This window comes from Schistocerca cancellata, chromosome 4, assembly GCF_023864275.1.
Source record: "Schistocerca cancellata isolate TAMUIC-IGC-003103 chromosome 4, iqSchCanc2.1, whole genome shotgun sequence".
Taxonomy (NCBI): domain Eukaryota; kingdom Metazoa; phylum Arthropoda; class Insecta; order Orthoptera; family Acrididae; genus Schistocerca; species Schistocerca cancellata.
The window spans coordinates 598,387,547-598,410,280 of record NC_064629.1 but is presented as its reverse complement, the minus strand read 5'-3'; the positions used below and the strand labels follow the sequence as shown (position 1 = coordinate 598,410,280).

The window sequence follows — 22,734 nt, the reverse complement described above, 5'->3', positions numbered from 1 at the left end:
GTGAGTAGCCGTAGTCATACTGTGCTTAATATTTTGTGACAGTTTTGAGCCATCAAAACAAGTTTTCGGGAACATGTGGTATTTTACTATTCAGTTAGCAACCCTAACTGGCCTGAAACTGTCCTGTGCCAATAGATCTCAGCCTCATATTTAGCACATTTACTACTTTTTGTAAAATGTTTTGCTTTAAACTGTGGTAACGTTTCAAACATTAACTGCTTAAAAGAATGTTTGTCCTCTTAGCATACCAAAATGGTCTCCAACAGCAATAAAGCTATTACTATATGAATGATTTTTGCATTAAGAGCCTGCCATGTTGAGTGTATGTCCTAGCAGAGTGAGGCACCTGCCCGGGGGAATAGGGAAATTTCAATTGGAAGGGACGAAAGAGAGAGAGAAAGAAGTACAAGGATCCATATTGTGAGAGACTAGTATGTACATGTGCAGGGCATTGCTCTGAAAAGGCAGGCTTGTCAATACTGCATTAATGTCAGGGAATACTTCAAACAAGAGAAAAAAAGCGATCACTAAAGTTGTTGTAACCGTGACCGCAACGGTCGCAGGGTGGCCAAGAAAGCGCAGTGGGACCAAATGGAGAGCGGTCCGCAAACAAACAAACGAATGGAAAGGACAGACATGAAAAAACAACGGACGATTGAGAGACCTTCGACGACAACACGCAAGAGACAACGGGATGACAGAGACAACCAAATGAATCTAAGACGTCCACTAGTAACGAAAACAAAGAACTGTAAACATGCTGTCTGTTGTCGAGGCGATATGTCAAGAGACGCACACAAAGATTAGACTGACTGACTGATCGAGAGGCGGGTGCTTAAATACATGATCGTGGGCGCCGCTACTGGCCGCTGGGACCACGTGTTTCACTGTGGCACCCTCACATTAAACGTGGGCCAGGAGGCATGCGCAGCCATGGCTTATGGCACGATGGTGCAGAGCGGATAGGTGCTTGGTGCAGGGAGTGGCAACTGACCCTTAACATAGGTAAATGTAATGTATTGCGAATACATAGAAAGAAGGATCCTTTATTGTATGATTATATGATAGTGGAACAAACACTGGTAGCAGTTGCTTCTGTAAAATATCTGGGAGTATGCGTGCGGAACGATTTGAAGTGGAATGATCATATAAAATTAATTGTTAGTAAGGCGGGTACCAGGTTGAGATTCATTGGGAGAGTCCTTAGAAAACGTAGTCCATCAACAAAGGAGGTGGCTTACAAAACACTCGTTCGACCTATACTTGAGTATTGCTCATCAGTGTGGGATCCGTACCAGATCGGGTTGACGGAGGAGATAGAGAAGATCCAAAGAAGAGCGGCGCGTTTCGTCACAGGGTTATTTGGTAACCGTGATAGCATTACGGAGATGTTTAGCAAACTCAAGTGGCAGACTCTGCAAGAGAGGCGCTCTGCATCGCGGTGTAGCTTGCTCACCAGGTTTCGAGAGGGTGCGTTTCTGGATGAGGTATCGAATATATTGCTTCCCCCTGCTTATACCTCCCGAGGAGATCACGAATGTAAAATTAGAGAGATTAGAGCGCACACGGAGGCTTTCAGACAGTCGTTCTTCCCGCGAACCATACCTGACTGGAACAGGAAAGGGAGGTAATGACAGTGGCACGTAAAGTGCCCTCTGCCACACACCATTGGGTGGCTTGCGGAGTATAAATGTAGATGTAGATGTAGACTTCTAGGGGTCTTCAACGTGCATGCCACCTGGTGCGGATTCAAATTCTGTGATGTGTGGTACCACAAAAGTGATAGACAAAATTGTGGAAAAATTAAAAATTCACAAAAACACTATTGTGAGAATAGGGTAGGAAAAGCACAAAGTAGAAGAAAGTGAAGATGGACCACCTCGTTTTAGTACTCCAGGAAAGAAGAGACAGATGGAGAAGCTTGTCATGAAAATCAATGATTTTCTGGGAGATGAAATTAGATGTCATATTTACCAATCGCTATTCAAGAAAGGAGCATCCAACACTCTGTAAACTGGAGGCTTTCTTAGTAGAAGTGGAACTTTCCAGAAGCAGCAAATCATCACTGTGAAGTGTAGTGCATGGCTTCTGCATGAAATATTAAAAAAACTGGAAAAGAGTGACAACGGAGAGTTTTAATATTTTAGCATGGTGCCGTTGATCATTAAGGACAATATCAGTGATTCTTCTCCATGAAGGTACATTAGCAGTGAATAAAATTGTTGATTACCACAAAGAAATAGACATGAGAGACATTTCAGCAGTGGTTCCAGGACTCATTGTTGAAAAATTTATGCAAAACTTCAGTAACAGTTATGGGCAATGTCTCGTATCATTCAACTAACCTTGATACATCACCTACAGTAGCTTCTAGAAAACAAAACATTATCAACTGGCTACAAGGAAAAAACATTCCTGTACCAGATAACTGCATAAAGGGTGAATTACTGGATCTCATTGCCCATAATAAACCACCTTTGCCTCTATATGTTGTAGATGAACTGGCAAAAAAGATGGCCGTAAGGTCATCAGACGGCTACCTTATTACTGACTTTTCAATCACATTGAACTCATCTTGGCTCAAGGAGGTTATGTGGCAAGAAACAATAAAAAATGTACTCTGTCACAAGTGGAAAAATTGACAAGGGATACTAAAAACCAAACTTTGTCATCAGATTGCCATAACGGTGTAAGACACATGAAGGAAGTAATAACGAAAGCATGGAAGAATGAATGTGTAGTGGAAAATACCAATGGACAACTTATTATTTCATTAAATTCTGTCAGCAGTTCTAGCTCTGAAAAAAAAAATTCTCCTTGACAACTCCTTTCATCCTATAGAATGATTTCTATTTTTATTTTCAAATAAAATTCCGCACTGGCTGTATGATGATTTTTCAATAAATCTGCAACCGGTTTCGCACCACTTATTGGTGCATCCTTAGGCAATATTTATAACATAGTAACGTTGAAAATTGCCCTGTAGCCACTCCCCACCATTCACATCCAATATACTGATGGTGAAAGCGGTAGTTAAAAATTCAAAATCTGTTTTAAAAAATTTTTAAATGATGGGAGCGGCAATGACCGTGTAAGTTGAGAGGAGCAGTGTTGCAGTGGACACGGTCTGACTGACTGCCATAATGTGCAAAAGGTGGTGGGTAGGAATTACACACACACACACACACACACACACACACACACACACACACACACACGTCCCTGTATATCCAAAAATTAAAAATTAAAAAAAAAATTACATCAAAAACTTATAAATGTTCAGCATGTAGCCATTTTTTACAAATTAATTTGTGATGAGAATGCCAACTGATTCATTCCACCTCATTACAATTTATCATGCAAAGTGAGACTTGGAACATGAAACTAGCACAGATCACAGTGGAAAGGAATCATCCATAAGTGGCGTTCATCTGTTAGTGGTATAGTGTGTTACTGAAAGTTCATTGTGTTCACACCTTACAACTTTTTCTACTTATTTAGATAAACTGTTACCTTGTGACATGTATGTGAATGTATGCTCATCCTACTGCTGTTATTGGCCTTTAAATGTTTGATTACAGTACTGTATGCATCAGTGTCCCTATAGCTGCTGCGGTCACCACTCCTGCCAGTATGCTGACAAAGACAGGTGGTTAGTTTTTGTTTTCCATTTACTTTTTGTGCAACTAGCCATCACATGGGCACAAGAAAGCAGTTTTGTTCTCCACCAATGACATTTGCCAATCACAAAGTTATTTTAATCAAAATACAACATTTCGCCCCCACAAACTCAATATTATTACAGTTGATAAGCTTGGCAACTAGGAACTTTAAAGACCATGTAAATGATTGGAAGTGTTACTGATGATGTTATATAATGAACTCTGTATTTAACCGTAAAATTTGTAAATTCACAGTAGTGTAATTTATTTCAAACTGTTACTGTGTTTGGTCCACCATTTCTGGATCTCAGTCATTTTCTGTGTATTGGCACACATATATGTAAAAATCCATTGTCTTTATTTCATCATTCACACTAGACTAATGTTTGAATATCAGGTAGTGTTATAACATAATATTAAGCATACTGTTGGCTGCAATACTGGATAGTTATTTCAACTTTAAGAATATTCTAAGATAATTAAACTTTTTCCCTATTTTAATTGAAATTACATAGTTGGACAGTAGATCCTTTCAGTATGAAACAATTCAATTAAAGTGGCACTTTCTACATTGAACAAGGAAAAAAGATATATATGAATATTCATTTCAAAATTTCACTATTTTAACTATAATGTTCTGTTTAATAGAAAGGGAACCACTTGCCAATGTCCATAGTGTAAATGTTTACTGCTTAACAAAATAAGTATAATAAAGCTTAGGATTTAATGCTCCTCTGATGACAGGATCAGTAGAGTCTAAAGAGAGTTCACACTCACATTGTACACAGAAAGGGAAGGGGGCTCAGCTAAGGCCTTTTCAAAAAAGGAACCATCATGGCATTTGTCATAATCAGTTTTGAGAGACTACTTAAAACCTGAGTCTGAACAGCAGAAAAGTAGAATTGTTAGTTCACATTACATGTTTCCATGCATGAGTAATTTAAGCATTGTGCTATTTGCAACAGTGGAGCCTTTTCTTTGCATTCACCTGATTAACTAGTAGCAGTTCTATCATGAATGTTTCTTTGTATAGCTTTAAAAGATGCTTTTAAGCTCAGCAACCACTTTTGTGACAATGGTCATCTTATTAGAGGCAAAAATATATCTGGAAAGTTCTATCTATATTGTTCAGCTCCTTTCAGACTATTTTGATTTTTGGACAAAAATTCCTCACAAGTTCTCTATGTGTTCATTGCACTACATTAAATTGTTGTTGACAGCCCCAGAAGATTTGCAACAATTGTCACACATGTGCTAATTAAGAAGACACCAACTAATTTCTGTAATATCTGACATAACATTAGACCAATACAACAACACACTATTCTGAAACGCAGTGGTAGCTAATAACACTTCCAGAGATGTTACTATATAAGAGCAAAACAAAAGACAATATTAGTGTCCGACAGGAAAGGCAGAAAACAATCTGCATAAATAAGGGTTTTATGTCAAGACGTTAATTTTATTTTCTCCACCCTTATGCTCTGTTCAACAACAGAGCATCAAAGTTCAGGTAGCAAGATTACGGTATATTAATAATCTTTACTTATGGACCGTCTGACAGCAACTGAATAAAACACAATTTTAGTGCCATACGCGTTTCGCCTTTATTTTCTGCAAGGCATCATCATTGGCCTGGAATATGTACATGAATATGTCAGACGGTCCATAAGTAAAAATTATTAATATACCATAATATTACACACAACTGAGGAAGACAGGACTATAAAAGTTGAATATGTCAGGTAGCAAGAGTTTAGAGGATACGCATGTCCTTCCCACTTTAGAAATGGTATGTATTTTAAATAAGGTGATCATTTAGACATTGGGAGTACACATAGTTTAACCCTTAACTCATGAGGTGTTGTCTCTCAGACTGTGTAAAAAGTTTCGAATTCGCTTTTCAAGATCAGTTGTGGCAGAACGCTTCTACACTCCACCAACCCTCCTTACATTGCCAACCCTACAATGTTTTGTCATCGGTTGTGTTATTGCCTTCTTTGTTTTGCTGACAAGTATTACTGATAGGTATTAGAGTCGCCTAGACCAAGCCTTGTGAATTACGTACCTTTTTTCTTCAGTATTGCAGAAAATGTGTTAGCAGGAATGTGTCAGTTTTAAATTTCCAGAGTCTGCTGAAATTGTTAGTCGGTATCAGTGCTACAGACCAAGAAATATATGAAAAATATGACAGTTTTACAAATACCAATGATCGCAGTTCTACTGGACAAGAGGATGGATCATTCTGAGGAAGAACTTCAGGACAATCATTATGGGAATAGGTCTGTTTCATGACAGCACTGACATTCTCTTTGCACTTATTGAGTGGAATTTTTATTTGTAAGTTTAAACCCTGGAATTTAGTTTCATGTGGAAATATACTTGCTACAGTGGTAATATAGTTTTTCAGAATGTAAAATTCAGTTATCTACCAGTCCATTTCTGTGTAATATTTAAAAAATCACACAAAAGTATGTGAAATTGTGTGATAAAAAGTAAAATGCAGCAGGCTTCATTTAGGGCAATGAATACACAAGGAGCATTTAGACAACACTTAAATAATTCTATAAATAAATATTATATAACATAAATTAAAAATTTCAAATGATTATGCCTTAAATCTTGGTTTAAACATAGGTGTCCCAGAGACAGCAACTCACAGTATATGTTACGGAAAAGTCCTCTCGTGATTTGAGGGTTAAATAGTGGCTAAGTGATAACAAAGACAAACAGTTTGAAAGACGAATGTTTCAGCATTGTGTTACAGTGTGGAGGGTGTGCCTACTGAATGCAGAACTAAGCATTACAAGGCCCAGTTTAACAACAGATACAGCTCAACTATAATTAACAAATACAGTAGGTCTACAACACTAAGTAGTATAATTAATAGATGAGCATGTGATCATGTAATTTTAAGATTGATTTATGATGAATAAGTTTGTTATTAAGTTATAAAGTTGATCCCATATTGCTAACTGTATGTAAACCTGCATCCTTATCAAGATGAACCCAGACACAAGCAAACTGCCCCAGCCAAGGAGTGAGCTTATACATTTCAGTCACAGTAAATTTGATCTTCCAAAACTGAAAACATTCATGAGAAATACATTGAAATAGTGAGATACATACATTAAAACCCTGTATTACGAAACACACTTTTAAGAAATATGTATGTCAGTCCAGTGAAAATATCATAAGAACAAAGTTACAGACAGTTGATTTTAATAAACCTACCTTTTTAGAACAGAATTCCTCTTAAGGGGTAAATAAGAAACTATTTGCAAATTATACGTCATTTTTTATGAATCCCAAAAGTCTGCGAGTTTGAAGTTGTTGCCGGACGGACTGGCCGAGCGGTTCTAGGCACTACAGTCTGGAACCGTGCGACCGCTACGGTCACAGGTTCAAATCCTGCCTCGGGCACAGATGTGTGTGATATCCTTAGGTTAGTTAGGTTTAAGTAGTTCTAAGTTCTAGGGGACTGATGACCTCAGCAGTTAAGTCCCATAGTGCTCAGAGCCATTTGAACCGTTTGAAGTTTTTTAACAAGTTTTGTTATGTAACTACTTTGATAAATTGCAGAAAACGCAAATGATTCTTTTGGTCTATACGTGGATATAAGTTTTTAAGGCAATAATTTATAGTTTCATTTTATGGAATTTATGATAAATCTATAGTCTCAAATTAAGCCCTATCACTGCAAGTGCCAACTGCAGAATCATCACAACCTGTAGTCCCTAGACTTCAGGTCACAGATGCAGTTGATCTTGGACTTAAAAGACATGACTTTCTTAGTAGACAAATAGGATGTTGAGAAAACATTCAAAATTGGCAGCAGTTATTGTTCTGTGAAACATATGTAAATACAGGAAAATAGTTCTGAGCCAAGACAGGAAACCAAACATAACATATTTAGAAGTGGCAATTTCTATCCAGATTTGCATTCCTACCAATCAACATGATCTGACATCACAGGCACTCAGTTACAATGACATCAAAGTAAGTAAATTCATAGTATGTTGTTCATCAAAATGCTTAATCATATATTTCTGATTATACAGTACAAATACAATCAGGAAAACAAAGCAAAGAATATTTACTAATTACAGGGTACTGTAAGTTAACAATTATTCCCAGTGATGAAGACAATCTTAATGTTAAAATCTCAGTCATAGCAAAGAAATATTACAGAGGCCCATACTCTGTGTGGATTATTGAAAAATAATGTATTCCTAAATGATGAAAATAAAGGATTTTCTACATTGAAGAACCTTCAAGCAGCATAAACATTTAAAAACCATCCTCCTAAAATTGTTGAATACAATGAGAAAACATCCCCATAGGCAGGAATGTAGTGTGGCAAAAAGCACAACATTTGCACTAAACATCAAGGCTGAATATTCAGGGTTTAAAATGGCTCACTGGAGTGATTAAAATAAATCAGAATCAAACACAGAACTTTGGATGGCTGCAGTAACTTTTTCTGGGATTTCTTAGAAGATTGGCTGTCACAATGAGTGCAGAGGAAGAAAACTCATTCACATTATTGACACGAACCCTTCACATTTCCCAGGCATGTTAATGTTGATGACAGAAAGAGTAAAAGTAACAAGACGCCTCATAGTTCAGGCACCGAGTCATCGATAGGTGCCTAAACGAGACTTAGAACATTGATAAGCTTTTGGGTTAGTTGTTCTTAAGAGCTAACATACATATACAAAGACATACACCTGGATGGCTACATTGTCCTGGCCAACTAAGATGTGCCAGCACTGCAGCTTGACTATTTTTCCATGCTAATTGCCCATCATAGGCTGTTTGTGGACCTACTCTCTAACACCTAAACACAAAATAGCTGTTGAGTAGAGATTAACTTCAGCTCCTGGGAGAAATGAAGTAACGAAAATGAGTATTTTAAAGTCTATGTACATCCATGTTGTTCCATGGAATCCAGTTATGACAGAGACTGTGTCGAACAGTTTTGCAAATCCAGAATGAAATTTTCACTCTGCAGCAGCATGTACACTGATATGAAACTTCCTAGCAGATTAAAACTGTGTGCCTGATAGAGACTCAAACTCAGGACCTTTGCCCTTCGCGGGGAAGTGCTCTACTGACTGAGCTACTGGAGCATGACTCATGGCCCATCCTCATAGCTTTGCTAGCGGTGGTAAAGATGTGAGGATGGGTCGTGAGTCGTGCTCAGGTAGCTCAGTCAGTAGAGCACTTACTCACAAAAGGTAAAGACCTCAATTTCGAGTCTCTGCCTGGGACACAGTTTTAATATTCCAGAAAGTTTCAGTTTTGCAAATGCTGGTTATGTTACAGCATTGGTAGCAGAAGACAACAGTGACAAGAATGGGATGCCACCACAAATCATTCATCAAGTGTGTCATTTCTTGTGTTGTGACACACTTCCACACCTAAGATGGGTAGTCAGTGAGATGTGCCATGCTCCTGTGAAGTTCATGTCAGAGACAACACACTGCTGTCCAGGGAACAAGTATGCATTTGCAACCTCAGCTACGGAGGCAGCTTCCTTATGAAGGAACAAATTGAAATAGACAAAAGGTGCTGTTGCTCATGCAGAAGTGGATAAAGTTTCAGCTGTGCAAAGACTTGAAACTATTGGGAAAAATTTTCCTCCTCCATTGGAGATGAGTGAGTTCTTGCCAGTATTGACCAGCTGGAGAAACACCATCATCGGACGGACACACACACACACACACACACACACACACACACACACACACACACACACACACACACACGTACATTTCCTTATTCTGCCAAACAACACATTATAAATATATTTCCTTATTCCACCAAACAGTTCAAAATGAGACTGTAGCTCGAAGTTATTTGTGTATAAGGGCAATAAAGAATTGTAATGAACATGGTCCATTTGCCAAGCATTCCCTGCATGTATCTTTATACTATGAAGCAGTCCTGGTGTGTTCACAATCGCGAGTCAAAGGAAATTTAACATCTGAATTATTTTCTTCCACTGTAAATAATCAAATGTAAAGGGTCAACTGAAGACTTTTGCACTCAGCACTATGTGAACTCACTGATTCCATGTAAACATCAACTTACAGATAATAAACACTAGATTACATTGTAAGTTCTTTCCAAGATTGCAACTCTACACAATTCAGAAACTTTTCACATTTGGAAGATGATAATATCATTTTGATAACAGTACTTACTTAACAGCTATGGAATCTCCCATCTTCAAAAGACTCAGATATGATGATGAAAAATGGCGTGGACTTCTTGGTGCCAGTATATGCATAATAATTTTCCACCCATAGTTACTGTCAACAAACTCTCTCATATCTTTAAGAACATCTTTCACAAGTGTCTGTAAATACAAATAAAATAAGATTTTAATATAAATACCACAGTATCCCACAAGAACAACCATACATACATTTGTATATGCTGAGAAAAGAATCATTAAAGTAGGTTTTATAAACACAAGAGGCCTTGAAAAATCAGTGTGTTTCTCAGAGATAATATAATGACAAGACATGAGTGTTGAAAACCCAATTCTGACTTGCAACACTTTTCCAGTGACAGATGTGGATCTGTCCATAATTTTTGGGTAATTAAATGCAGATTAAAACTGCAGAAAAATTGCAAACAGGTAGGAAATAAATCGAGACAGAATGCAGATGAATTGAAACAATGAATGGTTCCTCAGAGATTAAAAGGATAAAATAGGTAACAAGTGACAAACACGGAAAAGGAATACAAAAGAAGATGGATGGATAGCTTTGAGAGATGAAATAGTGAAGGAAACTGAAGATCAAAAGGAAGCTGAAGATCAAACAGACAAAAGTAGAAATCTCTGGATAACAAACAAGATATTGAATTAAGCTGATGAAAGGAGGAAATATACAATCACAGCAATTGAAGCAAAGAAAGTGGAACACTGATGTCTAAAAAATGTGACTGACAGAAAGCACAAACTGGCTAAGCATGAATGGCTACAAGATGAATGCAAGGCTATAGAAGGCATGAACGACTATGGGAAAAAATACATGCCACATACAGGAAAATGAGAGAAACCTTGGGAGAAAAGAGAAGCAGCTGTATGAATATTAGGAGCTCGAATGAGAAGCCGGTACTAAGCAAAGAAAGAGTAAGTGAAAGGAATATACACAAGTACTACACAAGGGAAATGGATTTGAAGATAATATTATAGAAACAGAAGAGGAAGAAGATGAAGATGAGATGGGAGATAAAATGCTGCAAGAATAATGCGACAAAGCACTGAAAAATCTACCAAGTAGACAACATGGCAATAGGATTTTGTTTCCACTTTTTTTAATATATATTCATGGTATGTGAAATTCAGAGCTCAAATATGAATTGGCCAGAGCAGTTTGATGCAACTCTAAAATATTTTCAAGAAAATCAATTTTGAAGTTACCCGATGGTCTTTAATAATCTAATGTATGGTCATTTTTTCAAGAGGAAGCATGGCTCTAAGGTAGAATGCTTGCCTGCCATATGAAGGGCCTGTGTCTGACTCCTGTCTGATAAAACATTTTTAAACAAAGGTGTATGTTATATGAACATTTTCATGAAGTGTATAATACCCAAAGACAAAAAAATTAATCTGTAAAGCTTCTTTTTTAAAAAAGTTAAACCATCTTTATTAACTACCATTTATAAACAAAGGTTTGGTAATTAAAAATTTCTATTTGCCATGAAAATTGGATTTTCACGTGCAACACATAATTAGACAACCAAATATTGTGTTTTGATCAATTTTCTATTTCGATGATGTAGATACTCGAACTTAACAGAGAAAAGGAAAACATTATGACCAAAATAAGGCTAACCAGTGATTACCAGCCTCAAGGGTTACCAATCTTTTTCCATCTTTATGTATTTTATGCTTAGGGGAAACTCTCATCGAACTTACACCTTTGTTTAAAAATTTTCTGAGAATCAAACACAGGCCCTGCCGCCACACATTCTACCATAGAATCTTGCTAAGTGTTGAACCATGTGCCTTAAATTAGGGTGTTAAAGGCACTCAGAAAACTTAAAAGTCTAGACCTTCATGTACCATAACTTAAAAAATCAGATCACCACACCATTTCCTTGTAATTTAAAACAATGCATCTGGAGTTTTGTATCTGCAGAGCTGTGACAAAGCTGCAAAACTGTCCTCTCAGCACAAAGGTCATTACTCCACTTGACGGTGGGTGCTCTAATGGGAATTCAGGAAGCTGGACCCTGGAAGAGGAAAAACTCTATGTGGGTGTCAATCTGTAAGGGAGCAAAGAATCCATTCATCACATGGAGAATGGCACACGACTAGTGCAAGTGACCAAAACAACTAACACATGGAACCAAGAGGTTGGCACGCTGCGAAATCCAGGTCCATCTCAGTCAATCTCAGCATAAGAAGTGACTGGCCTGGCTTACCACCGCTGACAAGTAAACACCTGGATCTGCAGTTCTGCATGTACAACACTCCATACTCGCCATTTGTGACAGCTTTCTGCAATAATCTGCCACGAGATCTATGTGAACTCATCTGCGCCCATATATAAGTCCACTGGTGGGGATATCAAATGAAGTTAAAGACACTTTCCCCCTTAGCAATTTTGCAAGGAGAATAACATTGTACAAATCACTAAGGGTCCCACAAAGAAATTTAATCTTGCCCTCAGAAGTAAAATTGATAACTGTAGTTACATTTTAACTGGAAAAAAAAAAAAAAAAAAAAAACTATGATGTCAAGACGATGAATACTCGAAAATAGATTATCACTAAATTACAAATTAAGTAAGTTGTTAAATAAGACATTGAAAGAGGTGTTGGTTTATGAGAGCCCCAATGAATATAAAAAAATAGTTAAGAACTTACACATTTTCTGAAGGAGATTCAGATACCCAATGAACTGGTGTTAGCATTCTTTGATATATCGAACCTCTATATGAACATACCAATTGGGGAGTGTCTTAAAACAATAAAGAATAATTTGTTAATTCATTGTAAGTTAAGTCATGGAGAAATTGTTGAGCTGATTGAGCTGCTTGAATTATCACTGTCTTATGATTGTTTCTAATTTAATAATAAATTTTACCACCAAAATGAGGGATTAGCCATGGTTAACAACCTGGCTGGAACCGTGGCTGACATAATAACTTTTTTCATCTGAATAGTGATCTCAAAGAAGAAGAAGAAAAAAAAAGCATAAAACATATGCTTTAAATGTTACATAGATGACATTATCATCCTGATAAAGGGTAGTGAAGTAGGTGTTCAGAATTATAAACAACTCAGAGCTGGATGCATAGGAAAATACTGTTTACATTGGAAATGGCAAAAAGATAATGCCATAAATTATTTGGATATCACCATTAAGAAACAGAATGGTAAGCATGCCTTCGGCACATTATGGAAACCGACGAATACTGATATGATTATTAATGCTTCTTCATGTCATCCATTGCATTATAAAATGGCTTATTTTAATACAATTTTTTACAGAATGTTAAGGTTACCACTGGATGCCAAAGTGTAGAACATGCATCGGCAACATTAAAACATATCACTGTAGCTACTGGCTATTCTCAGGGCTTAGTCGAAGTTTTTTATGGAAAACTAAAAAAGGAAGTTAAGTTAAGATAAAAGGATACACTTACTTCATGTCAATACAAAAAGCTAAAGCCTAAATTAAAATACATTCGCATGTCATACAGAGGGAAGTTAATGGGACAAAACTGAATGGCACTTCTGGAAATCAAATGTAATTCCTGCATTTAAAACTTCCAATTCGTTAAAGTCTAAATTAAGACACAAAATCAAGATGTGTGATGACAGATATAATATAACAGATGTTTACAGATTAAACTGTGGCAAGTGCAGTGGTTTCTATATGGGACAGACGCGTAGGTCATTTTTTATGAAATTTAAGGAACACATTTGTCCTCGTAATAAAACCACTTTCAAAGATCATTTCAGAGATAGGAAGCATAGCATTACAGATATGTGACACCATTGACCCATTCCCATTAATCTGCTGAGAGTATAGGGGATACTCACAGATGAAGCAAAGCTAATTTGCTACCGACACACTTTTAGTGTATCCTTTTCACAATATTAAGGTCTTATTTCTGGCAAGAAGGCAAAGTTCTTCCAAAAAGAGAGAATTTGTTATTTTATTTATGTCATAACAGCACACTATAACCATATTTCCTTCACCTCTCATGTCAACAGGCTATATTCAACTCATCTGGTTATCTGTCTGAAGAGTAACATAACCTCTGAAAGTACACAGACAGCTGAGAGATACAGCAGTGCCTACTCACCTAGCTTCCTTCTGTCGATGAAGTCAGAGTATGTTCACAGCAGGTAACAGAAGATATGAAGGTTATTCGGAAAGTAAAGTCCAAATCGCCATAGCTAACTGAACGACACACAAACATTAAAATGCGCATGTGCATTGACTCCCAGCCTGCCTTCCTCATTGAATGACACCATTTGCATTGGTATAGTCACATTGTGCTGTTTACAGTGTCAGTTCAAAACATTTAAAACAAGTGATCAGTCTGCTGACTGTGAAATACAGTCAGGAAATCAGCTTTTCACAGCAAGGAAAGTTACAGCAGCAGAAATTCATCAACAGATAAGAGAGGTGTATGGCCCCAGTGTGATGAGTGGCAGCAAAGTGCACAAGTGGGTGAAAGTATTCAAGGATGGACAGGAGAATCTCCATGATGAACAGTGATCAGGCTGACCGTCAGGGATCTCAGACAATTGGTCAAAGCCATGGATAAGAAGATACATTAAGACCAGTGATACACAATTACGACTTTAGCATTGGAATTTCCGAATGTGGGTGGAACAACTTTGCAAAAAATTGTCTTTGAGAAGTCTCAGTTTTGCAAATTAAGCGCACATTGGGTTTCCACACTGCTTACTGAGAAACACAAAATGAAAAGAATGGCTTGTGCTCTTGATATTTTGGACCAATAACATAAGGACGATGATCAATTTGTAGAGGATATTGTAATAGAGGATGAGACATGGGTTTCTCACATGACCCCATAGTCTAAACATCAGTCAATGGAATGGCATTACATGATACCACCAGTCAAAGTCAAGGCCACGCACACAGTTTCAACACAGAAGGTTACGGGAACCCTGTTTTACGATAGCCATGGAGTCTTGTTAGTAAAGTTTATGTGCAGAGGACAACAATAAACACTGCTGCTTGCAGTGCTACCCTGCCTAAACTTTGAAGTGCAGTACAGAATAAGTTATGTGGTCTTCTGATGTCTGGAGTTTTGTTACTGTATGACAATACCACACCCCATTCTGCCATTTAAATCCAAATTCTGATCAAATCTTTTGGATGGGAACAGACTGGTACCCACCGTACACTCCAGGCCTGGCTTGAAACAATTTTCACTTGTTCTGCTACCTACAGGAGTTTCTCGGTGGCATGTACTTCACAACAGATGAGGAGGTGAAAGAATCAGCTAAGACTGGTTATCCCCATATGCAGCAGATACCCATGACTTAGGGATACAGAAACTTGCACAAAGTTATGACAAATGTTTAAACAAATATGAAAACTATGTAGAAAAACAGAAAAATATTTAAGGAATTAAATAAAAACAATTTTTGAAAAAAAATTGTGATGATTTATGTTTTATAAGAAACTGGACCTTGCTTTCAGAATAATCCTCATAATAGTACCTAATAACCCTCATAACAGTACTTTTACATCAGGGAGCTACCTGTGTATGTTAAACAACTAAGTTTAAATATCTAAAGTGTTGCACATATATACAATGACACAGCACAAATTAAATAAAAATTTAACCAAATAGCAGCACCCACTATCAACAACATTTTAAAAAACTATCCAGGAAAGAAGTATAATTATGACAGACTACTGAACAGGCAGAACATATCATCAGTGAAGAAATATGAACATAAAAATATGTAGCAATTGCTTTAAATAACTGCAAGTCTAATATTTAATATTGCATCAGGTGTCTGTTGGGTCACTTTTCATCCAGGTCTCACTTAAATGGTTGGTTGGTTGGTTTGGGGAAGGAGACCAGACAGCGTGGTCATCGGTCTCATCGGATTAGGGAAGGATGGGGAAGGAAGTCGGCCGTGCCCTTTCAGAGGAACCATCCTGGCATTGGCCTGGAGTGATTTAGGGAAATCACGGAAAACCTAAATCAGGATGGCCAGACGTGGGATTGAACCGTTGTCCTCCTGAATGCGAGTCCAGTGTCTAACCACTCACTTAAATGTATAAATCTCTAATGAAACAAAATATAAATAAAATTTTAGTATCATGGCCAGTTTTAAATTTACTTTATAAAAATGTATTTCATTTACCTTTTTCAGAAGCACTGTGTCATCCATACATTCTAAAACTATCATTACCAGCAAATAACTATAGTTTTGCAGACCAATGCCTGGCATTTTTGAGTGCAACTGTTTGGTTACCCACTTCCTTTCCTAGAACATTACAAGCAAATACGTCAACCAAAATTTTAATTTTACTTTTTTAAATACTGAACAGTATCATTCAGTGGATCATTTGTGACATATATTACATAAAAATTTTGATTGAGTAAATTACACTTACACATTTCTGGCTTAAATTAAATCTGGTAGATGATAGGAAAACACAACGAAATTTTTTAAAAGTTTCCATTATTCATTAATGAACATATTTTCTTGTTTAATAACTTACAACACTTTCATTCCTCTGAATTTTAGAGTATTTTTAAGTTATGATGTTGATGTTGAGTCTAAATGTCAAATACTGAAGTACAGTACTAAATTGGAGCAAAGATGCACCCGAGAGAATAAACAACTTACAAGGGGAGGCCATGACGTTGGGATCACGGATTTACTTCAGACTTTGTTCACCTTTAGTAGGCTACTAAAACAACATAACATCGAAGTAGTAAGATGCACTACTCTGAAAAGTCCGAGAAAATCACAACAGAAGTTTTACATGGCTATTATGTAAATGATGTATCTGTGCGTAGGTGCCAGACATTAGAGTCCATGGTGGTCAGGTGGTGCCGTCATAGTAGCTCAGTGTGTTTGGTCAGAGGGTTACCTGCCCTCTGTAATAAAAAACCCAGTAAATGGCTCAACAATGAACTGGAATAGGTGTCATGGGATGCCAACCCCATACAAGAGCAACAAACAATAATGAACAAAATGAGATTTAATTAAAAAAAGAGAAGAAAGTCGTTAGTGTTTGAGCTTCATAAGACAAATGTGTATGAGGTGATAGTTTGACTCCTGCTCAAGCCTTCATTTTTGTAGTACAAGTGTAAATTCTGTGATATTGAGTTTTCACATACACTATTCGTTCTTACTACAGTAGCAATGTCTCACTACTATGCCAGTTAACTTACAGGTGAGGCCTGCCTCGGTGTCTGCAGCTCGAATCAAAGTGCAAAGTAGTTCTGGGTAACTTACCAGATTATATGTATGTATAAGGCATACATTTTCAGGAAAACTCTACGCGTTTCTTTATTTACTTGGCGATAGTTATAAATATGTTTGTTCTAATAATTAAATTTAATTAAAATTAGTAAGCAGTCAAATAAATTCACAAAAACTTCATGCAAATACACATGTTTTTTAAAATTATATTTCGTCTCAAATGTCATATTACTCCAGCTGCAAAAAATAAAGATTGAAAACTAAATGTGAGCGAGAACTGAAATGTCGCTTCATACACGGCAATCTTACAACACTTGAACGCCAACCACTTGCCCACCATGAACTCTTAACAACAGGCACCTATGCCCTGATACATCAGTTACATAATAGATGCGTAAAACTTCCCTTGTGATTTTCTCGGAATTACAAGAGTAGTGCACCTTACTACCTGCACATTATGTTATTTTAATAGCTGACTGAAGGTGTACAAAGTCTGAAATAAATCTGTGATACCAACACCGTGGCCTCCCCTTGTTAGTATTCTAATCACATACAAAATAAGTAGGATGGAAACAAGATTAGTGTTTAACATCCTCCACTCAGTCCAGTCGCATTAACTTGACCACCATCTACGTTTGATGTCAACATGCAATAACCACTCACAGATGGCAGGTGGCAACACTAGCAATGGAGGGTATATTAAGCATATTGGACAAAAGCTGAAAACAGTTCAGCCATCGTCATAATGCAGAAACGGAGTGATTAATCTGACGGCCACAATGGCATAAAAATTGGCTTTTGGGCCACGGGTGAAAGCACTTCTGAAAGAGCTAAGTTCATAAACTGTTACCATGTAGCCATAGTTGAGGTATACCGTACATGGAAAAATGGCCCTATCCAAAACTGATGTCAAGGCAACTGTGGTGCACCACAGGCCATAGATGACAGGGATGACCGATAGCTGCAGAGATGTGTACAGGCCAGTTGATATGCAACTGTTGCGTAACTGACCACTCAGATGAACCAAGGGGCTACCAACAGTGCTTCCTTCACAAATGTTCAGAGAACGTTTCTGCTTATGGGTCTCCACAGCAGGCAACTGGTTCATGCAACCATTGTTTTGTTTTCTTTTGTTTTGCTTTAGGGCGCAAAAAACAGCTGGGGTCATATGGGCCCAAGTCAAAACTACAGAACACGAACACAGAGAGGAGTTAAACGACTATATGTCAGTCCCAATGGACAGAATAGGAGACAACTAAAAACAAGCACGTGGAAAAAGGGCTAAAAACAACACCATGCAGAAATGGAGGTCCAAAACTAAAAATTAAATGGCCTTCACCATACTGCTTCGATGGATAAAAAGTAAAACAGCCCGCACGTCATTCGCTAAAACGGCTGATAAATCGGACAGCAAACCCAAGCTGGAACGTAAATTGTTAAAAAAGGGGCATTCCAGCAGAAATGGTGGACAGTTAAAATTTGGGCGCAATGTGTACAAAGTGGTGCGGTAGTGCCACTTAGCAAATGATGATGGCTAAAAAGGCAGTGCCCGATACGCTGCCGAGTTAAAATAATCTCCTCCCAGCAGGAGGGCCGAGAGGAGATCGTCCAAGGTGCTGCGAGAGGCTTAATGAGCTGAAGCTTATTCCTCTGAAGAAGGAACCATTCGTGATGCCAAAGAGACACCACCTCCTGACAGACAGCAACGCAGAGATCATCAGAGGGAATACAGGTACTCGTGGGCTGAGGTACAAGGACTGCAGCCTTGGCAGCAGCTTCAGCAGCCTCGTTTCCTGGCAGACTGACATGACCAGGGACTCCACACAGAAACACGACACTGGCTCCACGAAGAGTGAGCAATTGATAGTTTCCCTGGACCCGCAGCATAAAGGGATGAGCAGTGTACAGCGCACATAGACTTTGGGAGGCACTGAGTGAGTCTGAGCAGAGGACACAATTGGAAAGGCTGTGTCGCCGGATGTACTCCGTGGCGTGATACAAGGCGAACAGCTCAGCTGTAAATACTGAGGAGTGTGCTGGAAGGTGATATCGAAAGACACGGGTGCCAATGATGAAGGCACACCTGACTCAGTGGTCAGTCCAAGAGCCATCAGTGTAGACAAAGGTACGATTACAAAGTTCCATGTGAAGGTCGTGAAACTGGAGGCGATAGACCGAGGCTGGAGTAGTGTCCTTATGAAGTGAATGAAGGCCAAGGTTAACATGGGCTGCTTCACGAAGCCAAGGTGGTGAAAGGTTCACACCCACCGGGAAAGTTGCAGGTGCTGTGAAGTTAAGCCGCCGTAGCAAGTGGCAAAAGTAGACTCCAGGAGGTAACAGAGAAGAGGGACGAGCCCCAAACTGACAATTAAAGGAATCATCAAAGAAGGAGACATAGGAGGGGTGGCTATGCATGGCAGACAAACGGCAGGCATACCTGCTAAGGAGAAAGTAACAGCGATAGGACAGTGGCAGTTCAGCAGCTTAAGTATACAGACTCTCAACCAGGCTGGTGTAAAAGGCGCCTGTGGCAGAATGGATGACATGATGGTGGACAGTGTTGACAAGGCGTAAGAGGGATGGACGTGCAGACACATAAACAAAGCACCCATAGTCAAGTTTTGAACAGACAAGGGACCGGTACAAACAAAGGAGAGTGGTTCGATTGGCACCCTAGGAAATACCATTGAGGACACATAGGAGATTGAGGGACTGCGTACAGTGTTCTACCAGGTAAGACACATGGGGGGACCAAGAGAGTTTCCTATCAAGCATGAGCCCCAGAAATTTAATAGTTTCAATGAATAGAAGGGCAACACACCCATGATGTAGAGACAGTGGGAGAAACCATTTGTGCCAAAAGAAATTCATACAGATGGTTTTGTCAGGGGAAAAGCGAAAGCCATTGTCAATGCTCCAGGAGTAAAGATGATGAAGACAGCACTGCAGATGCCGCTCATTGTAATAGATGGCAAAATCGTCTACAAAAAGAGAGCCGGAGATGCCTGGTGGGAGACAGGTCATTATAGGGTTAATGGTGATAGCAAACAGGACAACAATCAGGACAGAACCCTGAGGCACACTATTTTTCTGGATAAAGGTGTCCGACAAGGCAGAACCCACATGCACCTTGAAAACTCGGTCTTGTAAAAATGCTCAAAGAAAACAGGGCAGGCGCCCACGGAAGCCCCACGTGTAAAGAGTAAGGAGGATACCAGTTCACCAGCAGGTGTTGTAGGCCTTCTCCAAATTTAAAAAAATGGCCACAATCTGGGATTTCCACAGAAAACCATTCATGACATGGGTGGACAAAGTGACGAGATGGTCAACGGCTGAATGCCGTGCTCGAAATCCACACTGTGCATTCGTCAGTAAATGTCGAGACTCGAGCCATCACACCAGCCGGGCATGAATCATAGGTTCCATCACCTCACAAATGCAGCTGGTAGGAGAGATGGGGCAGTAGCTGGAAAAAAGGTTTTTGTCCTTACTGGGTTTAGGTATGGGTATGATGATGGCTTCATGCCAGCGTCCAGGAAATGTGCCCTCTGTCCATATGCAGTTGTACGTGTTTTAAGCAGAAAGTGCTTGCCCACAAGAGAAACGTGCTGCAACATCTGAATGTGGATGGCGTCTGGCCCTGGGACAGAAGATTTTGATGAACTGAGAGCATGATCTAGCTCCCTCACAGTAAAGACGGCATTGTAGCACTCATGATTTGGAGAAGAGAAGAGCGTCACCCGAGCCTCCTCCACTCATTTCCGATGGAGGAAGGCATGGTGATAGTGGGAAAAGCTCGAAACTTCCACAAAATGGTGGCCCAAGATGTTGGAGATAGCAATAGGGTCCACGATGACATCGTCAGTGATTTTCAGGCCAGAAATTGGGAAATGGATCTTGGTTCCAGACAGGTATCACAGGTTCACCCACACGACAGAGGAAGGTGTGGAACTCTGGGCAGCTACCTCCCCCATTTTTGCTACTTGGTGACTTTAATGCACATCATCCCCTTTGGGGTTCTCTCAGGTCCTGTCAGAGAGGTACCCTCTTGCTGACCTTCTTAACCAACTTAACCTCTTCTGCCTAAACACTTTAGCACTCCACTTTCAATATGACTCCTCACACACCTAGTCATATCTGGACCTATCCCTCTGCACTGCCCAGCTTGTCCATCGTCTTGAATGATCCGGTGTTTCTGACACCTACTCGAGCAACCATTTCCCGTGTGCTGTCCATTTGCTAGCCCCTACCCCATCCACATGCACTCGTAAATGGCGGCTTCCTAGGGCTGACTGGCAGCTTTACTCCTCCCTGGCGACCTTCGAACAACAAGATTTCCCCAGTTGTGATAACCAGATGGAATATCTCACAAACGTTATCCTTACTGTTGCAGAATGTTCCATCCCCTGCACTTCCTCTCTACCACCACGTTTTGTCCCAGTCCCTTGGTAGACTGAGGCATGCCGCGACTTGTTTACTATGAATGCAGTTTGCCAGCGTAAGGTGACAGTTAAAAACACAGAGAGCACGTCTATGTGCGTGAATTGCATCGCGGCATGCCTCAGTCTACCAAGGGACTGGGACAAAACGTGGTGGTAGAGAGGAAGTGCAGGGGATGGAACATTCTGCAACAGTAAGGGTAACGTTTGTGAGATATTCCACCTGGTTATCACAACTGGGGAAATCTTGTTGTTCGAAGGTTGCCAGGGAGGAGTAAAGCTGCCAGTCAGCCCTAGGAAGCCGCCATTTACGCGTGCATGTGGATGAGGTAGGGGTCAGCAAATGGACAGCACACGGTAAATGGTCGCTCGAGTAGGTGTCAGAAACACCGGATCATTCAAGACGATGGACAAGCTGGGCAGTGCAGAGGGATAGGTCCAGATGTGAATAGGTGTGTGAGGAGTCATATTGAAAGTGGAGTGCTCCAGTGTTTAGGCAGAAGAGGTTAAGATGGTTAAGAAGGTCAGCCATGAGGGTACCTCTCTGACAAGACCTGGGAGAATCCCAAAGGGGATGATGTGCATTAAAGTCACCAAGTAGCAAAAATGGGGGAGGTAGCTGCCCAGTAAGTTGAAGGAAGTCTGCCCTGGCGACATATATAGCACAGAGGGAAAAAGTCAGGTGGGGAAGGAAAAGGTGTACTGCCACAGCTTGAATATTGGTAGTCAGCGAGATGGGTTGACTACGAAATACATCCCATATGAGCAGCATCACGCCCCCATGAGAGGGAATGCCAACCTCAGGGGAAAGGTCAAAATAATCAGTAAGAAACGTGAAAGCTTAAAGTGGTCATGAGCGCACAATTTCGTTTCCTGAAGGCAGAGTACAAGGGGACGCTGGCACGCTAGAAGCAGCCGTAAATCCTCTTTGTGGGACCGAAGGCCGCAAATGTTCCATTGGAGGAGAGTCTTGATGAAGAGACGTGGGGGTTGGTTGGTTTGGGGAAGTAGACCAGACAGCGTGGTCATCAGTCTCATCGGATTAGTGAAGGATGGGGAAGGAAGTCGGCCGTGCCCTTTCAGAGGAACCATCCCGGAGAGACGTGGGGGTATCACCTCAGCGGCTGCCGAGTGACAGCTGGGTAAGAGGCACTACTACTGGGCACAGAAGCAGG

At 39.6% G+C, this 22,734-nt stretch overlaps 1 protein-coding gene across 10 annotated transcripts in view; it reads right to left on the bottom strand.

Moving 5' to 3' along the window:
* Nucleotides 1-22,734, bottom strand: part of LOC126183678 (pumilio homolog 3-like) — a 205,136-nt gene that overhangs the window by 67,564 nt on the left and 114,838 nt on the right. For all 10 annotated transcript variants that reach the window (XM_049925845.1, XM_049925847.1, XM_049925849.1 and 7 more), the window contains 2 exons: nt 16,050-16,172; nt 9,872-10,026 (listed from right to left, as the gene is read on the bottom strand). In XM_049925845.1, the coding sequence (XP_049781802.1) occupies nt 9,872-10,026; nt 16,050-16,172 (278 nt within the window). The remainder of the gene's footprint in view (nt 1-9,871; nt 10,027-16,049; nt 16,173-22,734) is intronic.